At 41.6% G+C, this 20,897-nt stretch overlaps 2 protein-coding genes across 3 annotated transcripts in view; one reads left to right on the plus strand and one right to left on the minus strand.

Annotated features, from left to right (window-relative positions):
• SLC25A21 (solute carrier family 25 member 21) overlaps positions 1 to 2,210 on the minus strand; it is a gene marked incomplete at its 3' end in the record, with an annotated part of 246,503 nt that extends 244,293 nt beyond the window's left edge. The window contains exon 1 of the mRNA XM_039385818.1: positions 2,056 to 2,210. Within this exon, the coding sequence (XP_039241752.1) occupies positions 2,056 to 2,122 (67 nt within the window). The remainder of the gene's footprint in view (positions 1 to 2,055) is intronic.
• MIPOL1 (mirror-image polydactyly 1) overlaps positions 1,945 to 20,897 on the plus strand; it is a 187,698-nt gene continuing 168,745 nt past the window's right edge. Inside the window, exons 1-2 of one of the 2 annotated variants that reach the window (XM_039385819.1) lie at positions 1,945 to 2,080; positions 17,163 to 17,302. The gene's annotated coding sequence lies outside the window, so the exon portion shown is untranslated. The remainder of the gene's footprint in view (positions 2,081 to 17,162; positions 17,303 to 20,897) is intronic. The other variant, XM_039385820.1, reaches the window with a different exon arrangement.

Here is a 20,897-nt window from a genome sequence, read left to right on the forward strand (position 1 = left end):
TACACTATCAATAACTCACACCCTCCATCCTTTTTTTTTCTGCTTCCACCTTTCCATGTTGGATCCACTCTTGCCTGAGAAATGTAACCTTAAGACTGAAGACCTCAAAGCTACAGCCTTCCTCTTCTACCTTCTCTATAAATTAACAGGAAAACACCATTAAGCTTTAAGCATCTGTCAAGCAAGTTTTCAAGTTTGAGCCGTTTCCCTCTAACACCTTAGAACTCCCACTTTGAGCCATCCATCTAACAATCCTGGTACAATTTTAGAGTTGTTCAGACTTAGAGAACAGTCGTTATTGGTTTATTTCAAAACAAATGAGTAGAAGTTTCTGTACAGATTTAAGGCTAGTGGTGCAGCTAATGAACCTGCCTGCCTGACAGGAGACTAAACAAAAGGATGCAAGCATCTTCAGCATTATGTCTGGACTAGATACAACATGTTTCTTGCAATATACTTTTAAAAAAGAGTTAAGTACAGATCAGTTGTCTCCCTGAACTGAGAATTCTCTTACCTTAAGATGTGTGCCTACCAGATCAGCAAGCAGTTTTCATTCTGTCTTTTCTCTACATCACCCTCAAACACACTCTTCTTCCAATTCTAGTCTTTCTAAAGTAAACACAAAGTCTTTCTGAAGCCTTTCTAAACACAAAGTAAAACTTTGTGTTTATCTAATGACAATTTTCTTTCTGGTGTGTTAGACAGTCTGTTCTATAAAAAAAGAGAGCCTGTAACGAAAACAGGCTGCTGTCAGAGGATGGAAAGATACTGTGTTAGATCAATCTGAATCACTAAGGCACAGGCCCACTGCCATGGGTGGATAAATCTGTCATCTTGCAAAACATGTGGTGGCAAAACACCCCAGTGTCCTTTCAGGTATGAAGGGCCTTCAAAAGGCTAGCACAGATTAAACCTTCCCTTTCCCTCCTAAAGGAAGAGTGGAGTGGTACCAAGCAGAATCTAAAAAAGCTTTACCATTTCCAAGGCTGCAGAAGAGCTGCATAAACAGTCATACAATGCACTGAAAGGGCCAGAAGACTTCTTCACTTCTGCTATGACATCCCTCTCTGTCAAAGCAGTAGGTTGAAAACAAAGGGCATACAGAGTCACTGGCATGAAAAGAAAGTGCTCAGATATGTGTTGGTGGCAGGAATGCACAGAAGCGCATTCAGGGATAGCAAGAGAATTAGAGGGAATGGAAGACCAGCTCATATGTAGTGTCACGGCCACACAGGACTCACCTACGGGAGAATTTTCCTTGTGGACCTTATGGAAAGCATTACCATGTAGCTTTCCTCTTTCACGTAAAACATACAGCATTTAGACCTCAAGAAACACTAAAGAACACTTAAAAACACACTAGATAGTTGAAATATTAACAGAATTTACTTATATACACCGAAAGAGCAGGATATTGTGTAAAAATCCCCGACATCCTGGGCCGACTTGAATATTTCAGTTTTATTTCGATTTAGGTAAAAAACTGGAAGAAAGTAGCCAGCACTGCTTTCATTATTAAACTGTAACCATGCATCGGTTTCTCTGTAACGCAGCGATGGAGAGTGCCACGGGGAAGGCGTCTGGGCAGGGGAGGCACGTTTTCTGTCCCGCATCAAGGCACGGCAGGCGGATCCCCCTGCGGACTCCATAGAGCGCGGCTCCAGCCATGCGGGCGGGGGACACGGGCGGCTGCTGCCGTTGAAGGGGACCCGCCTGCCTCCCTTATCACCCGAGGGGCTGCAGGGCGTGTGCAGCGCAGATACACAGCGGAGCAGGGAAGGCGCCCCTTCACCCCCCTTCACCCCCCGGCGGGCCGAGCGCCGTTACAGAAGTTGCCTCCGGGACCCCCGGGCCGTGGGTCGCCTCCGGGGCTCGTCCGCGCCGCCCGGCGGGGGAGGAGCCGCCGCTGAGCCGGGCCGTTCCCCGCCGCCGCTCCGCCGCCTGAGCAGCGCGGCGAGGGGGCGGCGGCGAGGCTTGCCTCTGCATCTCAACTTGGCGGAGCGCCGGCGGGGGCCGGGCAGACCCTTCCCGCCCAGAAGGAACGTGCCCACTCACCCGCCGAGCCTCCGGCGACGACTTGGTGAGAGGCCTCCTGCAGAAAGCCCCCGCGCTGCCGAGCCATCCTTGACCGCGCCGCGGCGGCGACGAGAGGCAGCCGGCGCCTGGAGAGCGGCTGCCAAGCCGAGATCGAGTCCGCGCTGGGCGGGTGGGGAAAGAGCCGGGGGGGCGGCGGGACCGCGGTTATCTGCGGGCGGGACGGGGGGCCGCGACCGCCGGGGGGCGGGGGCGCCGGGCCGCGGGGCCCCGCGGCGGCCTTTGGCAGCCGGCGGGCAGAGGGCGGCCCCGGGCAGGGCACGGGCTGGCGATCGCAGCGGAGGAAGGGCTCTCCGGTCGCTTCCAGCCGGGAAAACGGCAGCCTCTCTCTCTTAGGGCACAGCCGGGGCGGCCGGCGCTGGGATCGCCCAGGCTGGGGCGGGGAGCGAGGCTTTGGCGGCTGTCAGGGAGCTGGCGGGAGAAGGCAGGCCAGGCGCCTCCTCGGGCTCGGGCCGTGTCTCCCGCCTCGGGGCTGGTGCCATACAGCGCACACTTGCAGCCCTGTTCCCCACCGCTACTGGGACCCAGCTAACACCCGCAGATCCCCTACTGCTCCACTTCTAGGAAGGGTCGCTTGTGCCGCTCGGCTCACAGGCTGTTTCTGAAGCGTGCTGTTCTTTTAAAACCTTTAGTCTAAAGGTTAGATCCAGCTCCTCGATGTTCAAAGGACACGGGTATTTTGTCACATGGAGTGTAACTATTACATGTGTTACACGAACCTGTTGGCCCATCTTAGTAAATAAAACGGTGCCAGGGCATGGGCTTGAAGTGCTGGGACATAGCACCAGTGCTGACAGACCCCAACACTGCTTGCAGCAAGGCCAAACTGTGCTTTTCTGGAAGATGCCAGAGTACAACGTGGGGGACAGCATGGGCTCATTCCCAGCGGCAGCACCATTGAAAGACAAGATAGTTCAGCCATACGGGTATTCTGATACATTAGTTTGCACAGTGCCTGTGAGTGTTTTGTGATAGTCTAGCAACAAATGTTGCCGAGTAGAGGTTCCAAGCTTGAAAGGAAATGTAGCCTTTTGTAATGTAGAACAAAAGTTAGAAAAAAACAAAGGGTTTATTGCTACTGAAAGTGATGGGAACATAGAAAGTATACAGAGAAGTGTTGAGAAAGTGTTAAAAGACCAAGACCCTAATCGCAAAAAGGAATAATATTCAGGTATAACATTCAGTTATATAATTCGCATGCATCAGCAAATAAACAGTAATGTGAATTTTTTTATCTTTGTAAGAGCTGAGTGGGCATCACTGTAGAAATATGGAATAACTCCCTTAAACTGATAAACTTTGAATGTGCTGACCTTTAAGTAATTAAAATCTCAACTTCAATGTTTCATTAGCATTTGCCTTAGTTCCCTTGGTTGGACTCTTTGAGACTGCTGCTCAATAAATATAGCAGGATCATCAAGCCTCTGGTGTTCCCTATCCTCAAAAATCAGATGCTGAAGCATTGCTACTTTTTAGTTTCAGAGATTTAGATGTTCCTGTACAGTGTTCCCTTCGGTTCAAATAGCAAATCTAGTATTAAGGTGGACTTGCAACAGTAGTTCCACAGCAAAGAGAATTTAGAGTTGATCAGAGGATGCAGAAACTGGTCACTTAGATTTGTTCTCTACAGAAAGTGTCACTGCAACAAAAAGAAGGTTTACATGAACAAACTGAAAAATAATGGTCACAGCGCATGTAAATTAGATGTTTACAGAATAGTAACCTGCCTCTTAAAAAAATAAACTCTAGTCTTGTTAGGAAACTATTAAGTTTGTCTCACAGTATTCAAACCCCAGATCTGTGCACCTCAATACAATTCAATTCCTCTGCTGACAGTCTTTTTTATATATGGCACATCCATCCATTCCTCTCTCCTCTCTCCAAAAAGGGCAACCTTCCCACTGTGCAGGTTTCATAAAGCACTTCTAGGCTTAATCCCATTTCCATATGACCTCTTCCCAAACCAGTACATGCGCGCCACTCTATTCTCCTCCTCGATATCCCTGGCAGGGTCTGTCTCTCCATTTGTGGTTACTGCGTTCCTTAGTAGGGAATTCCGTCCCTGGCCAGCCTGGGCAGCACCCCAGCGCTAACAGCGTTAAAAGAAACAACTGCCCGAGCGGAGAAAGGGCGGGCGGGCGATACTCCCGCCAACCAGCCCCTCGAGCTCCGCACCCCGCCCGGCCCGGCCCCGCCCCATCCCCGCGGCCGCGCCGCCTCGCCCCGCCCCCGGGCCGCGGCCCTGCCGCTGCGCGCTCCCGAGGGCGGCGGGCGCGCGCCCGCCCCTCCCCCCGCCTTTCGCGGCTTTGTTGTTGCGGCGGCGGCGGCGGGGCCGGAGCGCGCAGGTAACGGGCCGGGGGCGCTCCCCGGGGCTGCCCCGCGGCGCTCGGGGGGGAACTCACCCCATCCCCTGCGGCAGGGCTTGGCAGTGGCGTCGCGTCCCGCCGAGGCGGCGTCAGGAGGGGCCGCTCTGCCCTCAGCGCCTCCCCGCGGGCAAGCGGCCCTGCCCGGCCTCCGCGCCTCCTCCGGCCCCGGGGCCGCGCAGCCACCGGGCCCTTGCTGCACCCACTGGCTGCGTGTGCCGTGGCAGCCCCTGGGCTGGGTTAATGTTTCCTCCCCCGACTTGCCCGACTTACCGCCCGCTCCGCAGCTGGAGATACGGGGAGCCAAGCTGTCCATGCGGGGATGCGCGCTTTGGAGTCCCAAAGGCTCAGCAGGGAGGGAAGGGACGGACAGGCAGCCGCTTTCCGAGAGGGGGACAGTGCTGGGAAGGGGGCTTGGACAGTGTGAGGTGAAACCTGCCCTGAACAAATTCAGGAGGTCGGTGCCGGATCTTTAGTGTCAGGTGAGAACAAAGTGTGGAGGGTACTCGGCATTGTAGTAGTACATTTTAGAAAAGGAAAAAAAAACACGCACCGAAAAACTTGCCAAAATAAAGTTTGTGGGTTTTTTTAAAAATATTTATGACTTCAGTAAAAACTGTTTAGGAAGTCCCAATGAGTTGTATACCTCAGATCCTATTGTAATGAAGTTTCCTACTAATAAGAATTCTTGATGGTGTTGTGAAGGTCTGTTTTGCGTGAGGAAAAACGTTATGGTTTCTCAGTGTGAACAGTTTGGGAGAAAAACATTCAGTAATTGTACCCAAAGGCCTATTCTACCTGAGACAGCACACCCTTCGATGTTTGTCCGTGGAACAGCTTCAACTGGGTCTAGGTACACTTTCAGGGGGCTGGGATGATTGTAGGTGGGTTGCCGTAAGAATTTCTTTAGCCTGAGTTTGGGAATTCAGAGCGCTGTAGTGTCTTTTTTTAGTATTCCAGCAAGTGCTAACTACTGATAGAACAGTGGCTTGCCTTAAATTGCAAGGGTTTAGTTGTGGAAGAAGAATTGGTTAACCCCAGCAATGTGCTTCAGGCTCAGCGGATCTCAGAGCTGCAAATTCTGGAGGTTCTAGGACCTGTGGGTCTTAGTGAAATGCAGTGATGTGCTTGCCTTCTCCTTGAACATGTCCTTGAGCATCTATACTTGACTAGTTTTTCTCTGGGAATGTGCAACTTTGGTTTAACTTGAAACTTGGATTATTTGTTTATTTAAATATATTATGGCACTAACGTATCTGGTGGGGTTTAACAAGGGTTAAAACTATGTCATACTGGTTAAACATGCTGTGTTATGTGGTAGTTCTATTTTTGTTTTATTTTTCTGTTTAGTGTGCAAAATGCCATCACTCATGACAAGGTCCTTCAGCTGAATGAGATGTGTGAGACAGAGGTGTATACACCAGTGAGGTACCATCAGTGTGACAGCTACGAGCTCCTTTGCTTTGTCACTGGTACAGGAATTAGCGCTGATTTCAGGCTCTTGAATGTGATAGACTTATTTTGCCTGTCCAGCTAAGGAGAAGTTACTGCAGTTCTGGATGCAGTACAAAAAGTGAAGAGTGGGACTGGGAGGTAAAGTTATGTACAGGATTTGAAAACATACCTGCTGCTACTAGTTTTTGTAGTCATTACAGATTTTCTTACAGTAATACTGCAAGTTCTTTACAGGATGCTTCGCATTACAGTTTGTTATGGGGACTATTCTGTCCAATAGTAGTGAGTAACAAATTAAATTTTAAAAATATTTTCCCCAATTTTGACATGATAGCTAATGAGACTTCTTTCCTTTTTGTTTCTTTGTTTGTTTTGTTTTGTTTCTGGATTCACTTAATTTCTGTTTTTATTATTAGTTTGCCTGTTTTGGAGAAGGCAATGTTACTTTTCTTCGCATACTGTTGATCTATCTCCCTGCTTGTTAGAAGTCATTCTAGATGATGCTAAATTAGAATTGTATTATTATGGTGTTAAACTCTATTCTTGACCGGTAAGAAACAAAACAGTTGTCAGGCTTAGTATTTCTCTTGCAGCAAGACAAACCCAACACATTGTATTACTGGCAGAAATAGGAGTACGGTGCTAGTGCCTTGTGGCTCACATATAGCTTTTTGCAGTTTCCGGAGCTTTCAGTTTTTGAGGGTGTGTAGGTTAGTAGAAAAGTTAAGGAAGTTTTCAGAGCTTGCTGGAAAGGGTTATAGGAGGAGAGAAAATATGGGTTTGGTAGTTCTCTGTGGAAAGAATCAATAAATTATTCACTAGAATTTAAAGCAAGAAGGTACACCTGAGCCGAGGGTGAAGAGGGAGGATGTCCTGTCTATAGATTACAGTTTTGTGTAAAATTAGTCATGTGAACTTGGGAGATATCCTAATGGATATTTTTGTTACCTCCTTTTTAGTCTGCCCGACATACGGTAGAGTAGATGTTACATGTTAATGGCAGCATGCTGATAGTGGAGTGTTTGTAAATTATGAATTGCTGATCTGACTTGATACTCGCTTTAGTGCGAATCTCCCAAATCTATGCAGAAGCTTCTTTTCACTTTTACATCTGTTATCTTACATCAGCAATAGATGTTTTGAAGCTTATTTTTAAAACAAACAAACAACCCTTCTGGGCTGCCGTCTATTGACAAATTTAAGTATAAGTTAATGTTGCAACTGACAGATGTTCCTGAAAGTATGACTGCTGCCTTTAGCCTTTTCCTTTCAAAGGAGAATGGTTTTGAAAGAGGTAAGAGGAACAGCATTGAACCTTTATTTGCAGAACAGATACAGCTATGGAAAGAAAGAGTATGAATGCTCAGTTGTTTAGATGAATGTCTGCTACTTTCAGCCCCCCTTTTTTTAAGTGATAGGATAGTTGACATGCTCCCTGCTAGCTTCAGGAGCCATGATACAGAAACCATAACAGCAGGCTTCTGTTTTCCGTACTGATTCTTGATGTGAGCTTTTGTCTTTTAAGGACAGGTTAAAATGCAAACTGACAATTTCTGCAGAGTAATGGCCTTTGGTATATTAAAGAATACTATGTATTAGAATTTTAAAAATAGTTTAGATGTGTATTGGGTTTGTATGGCAAGGTTTTTTATCAGGGGAGCTACGGGGTTGGGGGAGTGGGCCTTCTGTGAGAAACTGCTAGAAGCTTCCCTCCTGTCTGACAGAGCCAATGCCAGCCGGCTCCAAGGTGGATCCATTCCTGGCCAAGGCTGAGCCCATCAGTGATGGCTATAGCACCTCTGGGATGACAGAGTTAAGGAGGGGGAAGGGGGAATTCACACTTGCAACTGGAGAGAGAAGTTAGAATGTGTGAGAGAAACAACTCTGCAGACACCAAGGTCAGTGAAGAAGGAGGGGCAGGAGGTGCTCCAGCCGTCGGCGCAGAGTCCCCTGCAGCCCATAGTGAAGACTATGGTGAGGCAGGATGTGCCCCCGCAGCCCGTGGACATCCACAGTGGAACAGATACCCACATGTAGTTCATGTAGGACCCCACACTGGAGCACGTGGATGTGCCCAAAGGAGGCTGTGACCCTGTGGGAAGCTTGTGCTGTACCAGGCTCCCGGCAGGTCCTGTGGACCTGTGGAGAGGAGCCCACGCTGGAGCAGGTTTGCTGTCATGACTTGTGAGCTCGTGGGGGACCCACACTGGAGCAGTCTGTTCCTGAAGGACTGAATCACATGAAAGGGACTTATGCTGGAGCAGTTTGTGAAGAACGGTAGCCTGTGGGAAAGAATCGTGCTGAAGTTCATGGAGGACCCCGTGCTGGAGCAGGGGAAGAGTGTGAGGATCCTCCTCCTGTGGAGGAAGAAGCAGCAGAGACAACGTGTGATGAACTGACTGTAAACCGTGTTCCCCTCCCCCTGCTCTATGGCAGGGGGTTGGGGAGAGGAGGTAGAGAAAACTGGGAGTAAAGTTAAGCCCAGGAAGAAGCAGGAGTTGAGGGGAAGTTGTTTTAAAATTTGGATTTATTTCTCATTACCCTTCTCTCATTCGATTGGCAATAAATTAATTTCCCCAAGTCAAGTCTGTTTTGCCCCTGCCGGTAGCGTGTGAGTGATCTCTCCCTGTTCTTATCTCATTCCATGAGCTGAGGAGGGAAGTGATAGAGCAGCTTTGGTGGGCACCTGAATTCTATCTGGGGTCAGCCCACCACATGAGATATTGCTCAGACTGATCTTTGGTATTCATACTATCAATGAAATCATATTTTTCAAAATGATCGCATGTGTAGGGTACACTTCTGTAAAATAAATTTCTTGAACCTTTTTCATGAAGTGTGAAACAGGCACGGCTAATCTGTCCCAGGTGCAAGTAACAGACATGAACATTTAAATTGAATGCCAGTGGTTAGCTATCATGATGCAGTATGTGTTGTTTATGGGTTTACTCTCTATTTTACTGTTTATATGAAAACAGCTTATTTTATTTTCTGTGTACCATTGCACTTGGATGCACCTTGTCAAAGGCATTGTTATATTTATTTCATGCTTTTTCAGAGGAATTAAAACTCAGTGATTCAGTTATTTTGAAAGCTTTTTTTTTTTTAAAGTTAGAGTTGTGACACCTGTGGCCTATGGTCAACTTTATTTTGGCTCATTTTCTTCCTTTTTTTCTTTTTTGTTTTTGTTTTGTTGACCTGTGCTTTTCTCTAGCAGGCATGTAGGAGTTTATTGGGTCAAGTGCCTAGTGGGAAGCTATTTGTATGTGTGTTGTGAGTTGGGTGTGCTACATGTGCACCAGATGACTTGCAGGAACACTCTTGTGGGTTGTGGTGTAGGGAAGGGGATGAGGGGCTGAGTAGGATCCATGAGTGACCACAGAGTGGTTGCTCTCGTTGTTGAAATGTATTCTGGAAATTCACATTGAAAAAAGCATATAGTTCTGTTGTTGACTTCATGTGTAGTTCACATTGTAATCAACATGTTGGTTTTGTTTTTAACAGAGACTAAAATACATGGGACTGGTTCACACTATTGGTTATGTGATAGCAAGAAGTGAAGACAGCATCAGTGGTATCATTTTGTTCAGTATCTCTTGCTAGAGTAGCAAACCAAGGAACAGATCCACCTTATCTTTAAGTGAATGGCAAAACTTCCATCAGTCACAGGAGCATGGGATTACACTTTGAGTTTGGAAGACATAATGAGTTCAGCTCCTGGAGGACATTAATTTTGGCACCATGAAGTCCATAACAAACTGAGTTAAGGAGATCCACATAACATGCTGGTAGAGAAATGTTATGCTTTATGTCCTTTTATGTAAATCTGTTGAAGACAGAATTTGATCTTTAAGTTGTACCTTCATTTAAATAGTAATATTCTGATTAGCTATGCACTAAATGTTAAGTGTGAAATAAATTAGAAAAATCTAATCTGGTTCAGTACTGTAGTATTAGGACAAAGAAGGATTAAAATGCTTGGTTATTGAATAAGTCTTTGTAGGGAGGGGGTGGCAGTTTCCATCAGGATTCATGAAATGATAACAGGGTTGTGTCTGAATCAAAACTGTTCTGAAAATGCTGTATGATGCTCCACTATGAGACAGTTTAACATGGGATCAAAAATTGCTGTACTTGAAGCAAATAGACCAGATCTTTAATGGTAGTAATTTATTTAAGTCAATTTACAAGTTGACTTGTATTTTAGCTTAGTGCTGAAGAATTGCTTCATGGTTGGGCGTGTGTATGACTTACCCTTGGTGGGAGTAGAACTTGAAAGTGTTCTGAGTTGCCATTTTAACAAGTGAATGATACTAAGCTTAGATTAGCTTGGTGAAAAGGGAGTAGAGCTTTCCAAGGCATGGCTGTTGAGGTGCATGGAAATGAAAAGTATTAAAATATTTCTTTTTTGCAGAATGGTTACACAATTTAAAATACTATTTTGTCTTGTTTCAGTTTTTCATGAACAAAGTTAAATATGTATAGGTCTTTATATTATGAACATTCTTTTTAAGATGTTCTTCACTTGTTTCCTTTGGGAGTAATCAGCTCTGATTTGGCTTTCTTTCATTACACTATTTCATAATGTATGTATTTGACTCTCTCTCCTTGTTAATTCTGATGTATCGACAGGTAAGAAAGTGGAACCATTCTTAGTGCTTGCCTGTTACGTCTGATGGGAAATAAAAAAATGGTTTGTGCTGTGTTTTTGTTGGGTTTTTTCTATGTATTGTAGAAAAAATTTCGTTAATTTTAGGAGCATCATTGACTGCCAAAATGATAAGCCTAGTTACCAAGATCTGAGAACACTGACTGACCATAATTAAAAAATCTAAGACATTCCAGTGGCCTCTTCAATGCTGTTGAAAGAAGTTACACGCAAATATGTATTCTTTTTTTTTAAGCATTTATTTCTCTTAGTAATGGTATGATAGATAGTTATGTATTTCTTTAAAAAAGCTATTGCTGTTTGAGAGAGATTAGATGGCAAAATGTGAAGATATGTATCTAATGCAGTGTCCTGTTTGGATATTATGATTTATGCTTGTTGTAGTTGCCTAAATTATACCCATCCTATAATATCATTAGTAGTGTTGATATAATAAAATCATTAATATCAGTAAAATAGTTTAATAAAGTTATTAGTCTTACTTTTAGAAAGGCACAATTTAGTACTGTTCTTATTTAAAATTTCTTTGATCCACAGTTAGACTTGCCTTAAGATGCTATTTCTCAATGTGTTGTTCTTGTGGTTCACATTCAAGTAAATAAAATTTAAGATTCTACAGGCATTTTTAGCGTTAGGTTAAATGTGTTAAATTAGTTGTGTAAATTTTTAGATATGAGCATGAGAGACAAAGCAGTATTTTTCGTCATGCTTTTCTATAGTGTACCTTTTGTTTGTGCACAGATACAGGCAGTTTTTCCATTTGCTATTATAGCAGAGTGTTAGGATGTGGTTTTCCTTGTCCGAAGTTTGACATAAACACTTGACCAGTTTGCTCCATGGTAACTTCCTTGTAATGAGGGAATTGACACTGTGAAACGTCCTCTACAAATTTAAGATTTGTTGGAAGTTTTGTAGCTGTTTTTGTAGAGCTATGGAAATGTGTTCTGATTTTTAATTGAATTTTCTTTATTACAAATATTAAAATAAAATATAGATGAGTGATTCTTCTTGTATTGTAGACATTTAGTTGCTCAGCGTGATCAAAATACACCAGTCAAATGCTTAGACACCAATTTAAAACTGTTCTCGTAGATGCTAATTGACTTTTTTCCACTTTTTTCGTTGTTTTTTTTTTTTTCCTCTACTGGTTGTCAGAATACCAGGAGGTTGCTGACAGTGTAAACAGCTTAAAATGAAATCAAAATTAGTCTTGAAGTAATTAAATATCTTTGTTCCCATGGTCTATATCTGAAGACAAACAAACAGTATTTAATATGTCTGTGTTCTTGGATCTGTTTGTAATGGTATTTATTTTCATTAGACCACAGGAATCTTGAAGTTAAACTTTTCTCTTTGCACCTGACCATATGATGAAAAAGGATGTAGTTCCACACCTATATCCTTCTCAAGTGTAGCCTGCACTGATGTCATTTTCCTTAAAGAGACATCAGCACCCCCATAGTTCTGCTCAGTTGTATTTTAAAATGATGTTTGATTGAAATTTGAATTTAGCAAGTGAAAAGCCACCTTCAAGGTTTGAAATTTGCTTTTCCTTAAACTTAAAATAAAAAAGGAAAAAAGGCAGTATTCCGTTCTCATCCTGTGGTGCTGTGCAAGTTCATTGTAGGAGATTTTTTTCTATTAGTCTCTTCAACTGTAATTTATTGGCAACAAGCTAAATTGGGAAAACCGAGCGCCAGGATGCACTATGTGAATTCCCTGATGTCCTGGCTCACCGGTTATCCTTACGTTATAGGATATTACATAGAGCCTCGGTTTTATTGCTCCACACTCCATTCCTGCCTTCTTGCTGTGACCGTCTCTTGTTTCCAGGTGTTCCTGACTAGTCTCATCTTTTCCTATGTTTTAGATACTGTGTGACCGATGTGGGTATTTCCAAGGTTCTCTTTACACTGAGCCCCGCTTAGATGCCTTCAACGTTGTGTTGAGTGTGAGGCAGAATGTTTAAAGAAAAGAGGTGGGGTAGAGTTGTGGAGCTCACTGTCCATTTCTTGCACTGTCTCTTTTGTTGCACAGGGTTTTAAGTTTAGCTGCTGATCTTGCTAGACATGCCTTGGAGAATAGAACTGGGAGGACTGGTCAGCTGGTTGTTGGCCCTTGCTACCTAGATGTGATGGCAGCTTGGGCAAGCACCATCTAATTTCTCACCACGATCAGCTTGTTCAAAGTGAGCTCGGGTAGCTCCTGAACTGCTGCTAATTTCTGTTCTGGCTGCTCTTCTGCAGCCAGAGCACAGTAGTCTTGGCTGAAGGGCACAGAGGGTCCTGGGGAGGAAAAGATGCTGCTCTTTTTCGCTCCCAGGTATGAGTTGAAGGCACAGTGGGGTTAGTAAGGCAAGGTTTAAATGGCTCAATTTGAGAAATGCTGCATGTGACAGCAGGAGTCAATCTTTAAAGTTAGACATGCTGTAGCTGTAGCTGTATTGTGCAGAAATACCCTTGATGAATACTGATAGCAGTCTCCTACTGAAACTTTTTTGCTTCTGTATGTTTAATGAGTTCCCTTATCTTAAGGAAAAAGAAAACCACCTCTAGTGCCTTAAATTGTGCAAATATTACAGAATTTTCAGTGGGTTTGGAGAGTTATCTGTTTGCTTATTTGCTTGCTTTAGGAAGAAACAATAAAGCTTTACATCTGGATTGGGAAAGTGTAGTCATATGCTTCATCCGGTAGAAAAATGGTGCTTCTTTAGAATACTTTTTGAGATACATTTTGTAAATATTAATGGATATTAAAAGATTTCATATGCATACAACGGGCATAGTATGTGTGAGTTCATATGCGTACAACACACTAACATGTGCGAGTGCCTGTATTTGGTTGCCTGTTTTTTTCTAACTAGTAGTGTTTTCTGAATACCTTGTTATTATGTCTTCTGAAGATCATTAGGAAACAGAGATGTGAAATAGCCGTTGAGATTTTGATTTGGTTTTTTTCCCCACCAGTTCTTCCCATAGGCATGCAGGATCACACACCAGTAGATGGAGCCCTGTCCCAGCAGCCAGCCTTGAACAAGCTGGAGAGCATACCTGTAGCCTTTCTGACCTGAGCGCCAGGCAGGAGGGGCTTCTTGAGCATGTATCTGTGATGTTTTATTTATATGTAATAAATGAACATGGTTTTAGAATTAAATGTCTAGTATTAGCTGTGCAAGTAAGGCAGTTACTGTGTGCTCAGATGCTTAGGGACAGTTTTGCAGTGTTCATGGGGGACAGGTGATAGGTGAAATATCCTGATCTGTTCCAGAGTTCTGCAAGTATGAGAGACCTCTAGTGTGTCACATGTTTTCCTTTTTCAGTTAAGTTCTGAGTCAACTGCATGTCCTTAGGCAAATCTTGGTTGAGACCACTGAAAACAGGGCCTGTGAGAAGCTCTAAAGAAACTTACAAAGCAGATTAAGTTTTGGAATTTAGTTTTGTATTTTTGCTTCTTACTAATGCTAACAGCTGATCTTTTTTAAAGTGTATTTTTGAGTATAGAAAATTGTCAAATGGTGCAGTTCAGAAATTCAAAATCAGCAGTAGCTAATCTTGCATATTCCCTCTATTGCATGGTGTGTGTGTCCACACCTGCAGCCCAGAAATGTACTGTTTGGTTCAACTAAATGTTACAGTGGACTTGGTTTGTTGACATTTGTGTGGGCCACTTGTAAAACTGTGAAAAATATCCAGGTTGTTTGTAACTTCCTTTAGAAATCAGTTTACCTGATGCAGTTTTGTATGTAGACAAGTTACTCTAATGCAGTTATTAAATAGCAAGGTGCTGATTTTATTTGAAAATGTGAGATACAGTTCTTAATTTTAAAGGGAGACAGGAGGATAATGTTTGAGATAACAGGTAGTAAGGTTTTGTTCTTGTTGTGGGGTTTTTTTTGTGTTCATGCCAATAAGTATGTGCTTAAAATATCTGCCAGATTAGTAGTATTCTGTCATTGTAACAGATACACAATTTTATAACATATACCCTGCATTTTTTATTTGAAATTCCAAGTGTTTTAATGTTTACATTTCAAAACAATGGAAAGGGTGTGGGTCCATGGTGTTCTTGCTCTGACTAATATTTCTGTGCAGTAACACTCCTGTACAGTACCTTATATCTCAAAAGAAAAATTAAGTCATTCTCAAAGCCTGCAGATTTGTCTGGTGACTATATGAATACTGAGCTAAGTTGTAATATGAAATAATCTTTGAAAATGTGTTTCTACCTGCTGTTCATTACGTGTGTGAAACTGGCATTCAGATGTTAGGGAATGGACTAAAAAGTGAGATTGTGAAAGCATTTGTCAAAAATAAATTATTGAATTAGAATTCTGCTGGATTTGTATAATTTGGTTTGCTTTATTTGTTTTAATGGTTAATAGTCACTTTTGCTTATGGTTTGCAAAAATGAAATCAAGGATTTTCTTTAACATGGCACACAGTTGGATGGGGCTTTGAGCCCTGCCCATGACAGGGTGGTAGGACCTAGATGATCTTCAAGGTCCCTTCCAACCTAAGCCATTGTATGGTTTGTGATAGCAAATTAATACGGCACTACTCCAGTCATTCAAACCCACTTATTTGTTGCACTTTGGAGAGGAAGCTCTAGACGCTATTCCAGTTTGTTACTGTTTCAATGCCTTTTTGAAAAACAGACGCAAACCACAATTGTGAATATCCTTGTGCTTTGGAGGGAGAAAATGAACAGTCACACATGGTGGGTTGACCCCAGCCAGCAGCTAAGCACCCACACAACTGGTTGCTCACTGCTCCCCTCAGCAGGCAGGAGAGAAGAAAGCTCATGGTCTAAGACAAAGACAGTTTAATAAGAAAAGGAAAAATAAGGAAGAACAAACCAACCAAACAAGCCAAAGACAACAACAAAAAAAATGATGCAAAGTCACGCACTGCCTCCCACCCTCATCGTACCAATGTCCAGCCAGTCTCTGAGCAGCAGCTGCTTTGGAAGACAAACCACACACCCCCTTCTTGCTTTACCCCAGTTTGTGTTGCTAAGCTTGACATTACATGGTACAGAATATCCTTTTGGCCAGTTCAGGTCAACTCTGTCCGCTCACAACTTCTTGCCCAGCCTCAGTCTACTCTCTGGAGTGACAGAGTTGGTGGGAAGTGAAAGCCTTGATGCTGTGGAAGCAGTGTAAGCAATAGTCAGAACACTGGTATGCTATCAGCACTGGTTTAGCTGTAATCCCTAAACACAGTATGATGTGGGCAGTTATGAAGGAAGTTAACTCCATTCAAACCAGAGTAAGTACAAGTAGTAACATAACTTCTCAAGAGTAAAAGTACTCTATGAAAAGCATTTTGTAAATTTGTAGCAGCATTGATGATAGACACATATAGATATACAGCTTAATTTTTTGAGGGAGAAATTTGTAAATTTAGATAAATATAATCTACTTCACTAAGTATCAATTTTTAAACTTTTTTTTAATCATTTAGAAGAAATTTAACTTATATGCAACAATTGGTTATTACAGTGACTTCTTACATATGAATGAAGTTGCAACATGTAGATTTGGCATTAACAATGTATCTTAAGCCATCATTGGTTTGTTTGAGAATGATCATGCCCTTTTGTTTTGAGCCATTGTTAGAGTGGTCATGTTTCGTGTTTTTTGAATCTTGATATAGCTACTAGCAGAGGCAGTGATATTAGCAACAAAAAGTAAGCTGTAGAAGAATATAAATGTCTGACTTGAGCATTTATGAAACATCCCCCCCTCCACAAAGGGCCTGGTTACAAAGTTTTAGCTCATGTTCTTGTTAAAAGGATGTTTTCTTTGGAGAGAAGGGGGCTTTTTCAGAAGAAGTTTGACAGTAAAGCTTTCAGTGAAATACAGGGTAGAGGTGAAAAGACAAAATGTTCAGAAAATGACATTCCAGTGGATGTTTGCCCTTAGAAGCGAAAGAGGAGCTTAATAGTCTTGTATAAAACGTGAAATGAGTGGTAAAATCAACAGGGTGGGTATACTGGTCATTGGAAGGTGAGGGAAATAAGACAAGCCTTCATTAAACTTGGCCTTTAAATGTTTTTAAAAAACAAAACACAGAAACACCAAGTCTTGCACCTGCCAGTGCGTGGAGAACATTATGAAAAGATGACTGATAACCACTGTTTTTCTGTGCTTGATGCATCAGTTGATTTGGCAGTTGCTCTGAAGAAAGTGGGGACCACCTCTGTGTGTTCAGCATTCCTTATGTATCAGCACCTGAGTCCTTTGAGAGATTTTATGTAGTGCCTGAAGCATTTACCAGGGAAGTGCAGCACATGTTAAATAGCAGAGGTTGTTGTGAGGACTGATGTTTTGACCCAGGGAAGATGATAGAAATATAGAGCTAGCAGTTGTGAAAAGCTTTGGGAGGTATCAGAGTTTCAAGGCTCTGGTTCTTTCTTGATCCGAAAGATCACAGGTGGTAACTGAAAGAGATTAATTTGTAATTCTGATATAAGCATAAGTAACACATTTTTCTCCTGACAGTATAGAGTACCTCAAAGACCTATTGATAGTTGCCTGTAGCATGAGATTTTATCCCTGGTACAGTGATTTTTATTTACAGGTTCCATTCCATGAGGAAGAAGATTATGGTAACCGAGCCATATAAAGATCTCCTGCAAAACACAGAAAACAGCAGAGGTTGTGCAGAAGCTTGTCATCTTCTGTATTGAACAGCTATGAAACAACAACTGATTGAAAAAGGTCTGTTGGTCTTCTGAGGTCTAAGTGGTTTCTGAGTGAAAATGTAGGGAGAAGGGCCACATAGCTTCAGTCTTATAAGCAAAACTATTTTGACTGAGGTCCTTGAACTTTTTTATGGCTTAAATTTGAATCTTAGTAGCAGGACTGGGCAAAGCTTTAATACTCTGATTTAACATTTATTTGGAAACATAAGCTCACTAGTTATAATGCAAAGCATTTTCCAAAATGCTAACTCTGTTGTGCCAGTAAAATACATGTGGTATATACTTGTAATCTGGCCCATGCCTAGAAACAGTTTTTCTCCTGGGCTAATTACCAGTAGCTGTGGTACTCTTGTACAGCAGTGAAGAAAACTAGCAACATAAATTAGTCTAATACTGACACTTATGAGGTAAACGATACAGACTGTTCTGTTCTTAGAAATATGTGGTATGAAGTTATAGTCGAACATCAATCAACCAACTATGAGGAAAATTCACTGGATAGCTAAAGCAGCTTAAATGATGTGCATCTGTGACACTTAGCCTTTTCTGAAAGTTGAATGACCTTGGTGGTCGTTTGATTATTATTCCCCTTTGGAAGTGGATTGTACAAGATGGGGAGCTGTGCTGGCTTCCTTGTTCAGCTTTGCAAATACAGTGTGGCTCAAACTGATGTTACGGTGCTTTATCTCTAATGAGCAATTATACCCATTCCCTGCATCTAAGGTACAGATTCCAGGTGGATGTCACAAAATCCTTTTTTGCATATTTTTTTGTTTGTAGGACAGGTTGGAGTCATTATCTGCAGGATAAGGACATGCTAAAACACCTCAGTAATTCCTACAGAGACTATTTACATAGAGGAAGGATGTTCCTGTTTCAGCCTAGATCTTGCCCAAGTTTTTGATGCTTGTATGGTTTTTAAAATAGCATAAATTGCCCTCCAGGAATTTTTATCTTATTTTACACTGTTTATATTTTATACATACACTGTGCCTATGTACATAATTAAAGTAACGGGTTACAATTTTTAAGGATTTGGCCAAATTAAAACTAAAGTTTGTTTTTTAATATATCTCTAACTATGTGTACCATTTCACTGTAGGGGTTTTAATCTTTTTTTCTTGATTTTAAAAAGCTATTGAAGAATGCCTGGACCTACTTTTGTATAAAATCTGCTTTGATAACAGATAAATAATTTGATATTTCTATATGCGAAGATCTGTATATGAATATAGTTTAGATAAGCTGCTTTAATCACTTGTTGCACATATCTTATAATTTTATAGTTAATTTGGGAAGCTAGAGTAATCATTTTTGTTGCATGCTTTTGTGACTGGATGTAAATTAAACATGGAAGTACAGTGTCAGCGTGAATTAATTATGCAAGTAAGCTGAATGGCTATTTCATTATTTTATTGAAATGGCAAGAGTTTGAGAAGATCTTTTGTCTTAATAGATTAGTCAAAATTCATTGGGAAAAGTCTTAGTGTATTTAAGGTAATGGGAAAACATTGCTTTAAGTACATCCTACAGAGATCCTGTTTAAAACAGATGACAGTCTGTCACGTTCAGTAGCACATCAGTCATCAGATTTATTCTAATTCCTTAAGCTGAACATTTCATTCAAGCTTGTAGATTGTCTTGTCAAGCTACCAAAGCCTTATAGCTTTTCTGTCAAGCATAGAGTTGCACCAACAGTTCACAAATAAATGCTAAGCTGCAAAAATATTGTTTATTTTCTTTAACCTTTTATTCAGTTAACTACACTGTTCTTTCGTGTTATTTTCTCCATGTGTGTTTATCACAAGGTATTCTAGGGACTACTGCCTAAACGTGCCTCATCCTGACAACAGCCACTTCAGACCAAGGGCCACTCATTCTGGGACTTGTTGTTTTTACTTGTAGCAGTCTAGACCACCGTGGTTATCACATTCCTCCTCTGATTACAAAGACCCAGGAAGCAGCTTCATTTGCTGCAGCTGTGAAGGAATCCCACTGCCCCTGCACGTGCAACACTGGTGTGGCCAGTCTGCTTTGTGCAGAGTGGCTGTGGACTTCTTGCCCTTTATGGAAAGTGACAGTTTGTCTATCAGCCCAGAGAGCTGTGCCAGTCTTCGTATTTATTCATCAAAATCTCTGGGATATTTTCTCATGCTTTTTTATGTATTTCTGTGTCTTTCTTTTTTCTCCTGCTTGACCTTCTCTAATTCTGAGCCTTTTGTTTTAAATAAAGTCTTCTGTGTAAACTGCAGCACTTGCATCCAAAGTCTACTTAGAGACGTACTTTCTTTGAAGTCAACTTATGTGTGTCTGAGGTAGTAAAACGTTGAAGATGGCTAGCTGAAGTTAATTAATTGCACTAAGAAAAGAAAGTAAACTGTTAGATTGGTGCATTTGTATAAATTATGTTTAAGGCTAAAAAATTACTTGTTAAAGTACTGAAAGGCTCATGTCCAGATTAGATTAATCTCTATATTAAATTGCTAATGCCATGGCATTCAATATAAAGTTGTGACTGCCCTTTAATAGGAAAAGGGTTTCCTTGGTTATCTCTTTCAGCTATTAAAAAATTAAATCTAAGCTGTCTGTTAATAATTTTCCAGAACCACCAACGTCAGAATTCTACTTCCTACTTCTAGTTCTATACTGTAATTCTTTTAACATGTTTTTCTGTAATTTACATGCAGCGCTACATTTTCTCTCATAGTCTGATGTTTTTCTTTGTTATAAAATGCTGTTATTTCTTGATACTGTTTCTTGGCCTGTTAAATAGCCAGTATGTTCTTTTAGCAGGTTATTCCGTGAATGGATATTCTGAAAGACACATTGTACAGGTCTAAAATGGAACTTTGGGGTAGAAGCCCTAGATAAAATTAAAGCCTGAATATGTAAAAAAAAAGATTGTTAAAATGTTAAGATAATGAAAAGTCAGAAAATAAATTATACCTATTATTAATTTTGCATTGTATTCAAACATAGAAATATGTATCATAGACAAAAGCTGGTTACAGAGAGATAAAATTCAATTTTACACTAGGATAATTGTTTTATGTATTTTACATTTATTTATAAGATCAGATAAAGGCCTGGAATTCTCAATACAAATCACAGTATGGTCCCAAGTCAGTAAAAGGAAACCCCTTCATTTGCAGAACACATTACTACTGCAGAAAATACCAGGTGAATAAAATGAAACTTATAAGCATCATCTTTCCTACTATACATTCTTTACTTGCATTATCATATTAGAGCTTTAAGTATTTTTGGTTTTCAAAGGAGTGAATAGGTGTTCACTCTCACATCCTCACGTATATTACCTGTAGCCAAATTACCATGTCTTTGCTAAGAAGAGATTAATGCAAAACTTGAGGTATATGAGTGAGAATGGAATTGTTGTTGCAGTAACATTACAAAATGAGATTGGTCCTGTTCAAACAGCCTTGCCTGTGCTGGAGATGTGGTTGATGGGATCCAAGTGCTATGTAGATGGTGAAGCCCATGATTTAAGACTACATTTCTGTAATAAGCTGCTTTCTATTAGGAGCATCTTGCATCAGGAAGGCTAATTCTATCCAGAATCAGATCTCTGGTATGTCTTCAAAAGAAGGAGA

The sequence above is a fragment of the Pipra filicauda genome, unplaced genomic scaffold (assembly GCF_003945595.2).
Source record: "Pipra filicauda isolate LSUMZ 115617 unplaced genomic scaffold, ASM394559v2 scaffold438_size560415_pilon, whole genome shotgun sequence".
NCBI classification, from domain to species: domain Eukaryota; kingdom Metazoa; phylum Chordata; class Aves; order Passeriformes; family Pipridae; genus Pipra; species Pipra filicauda.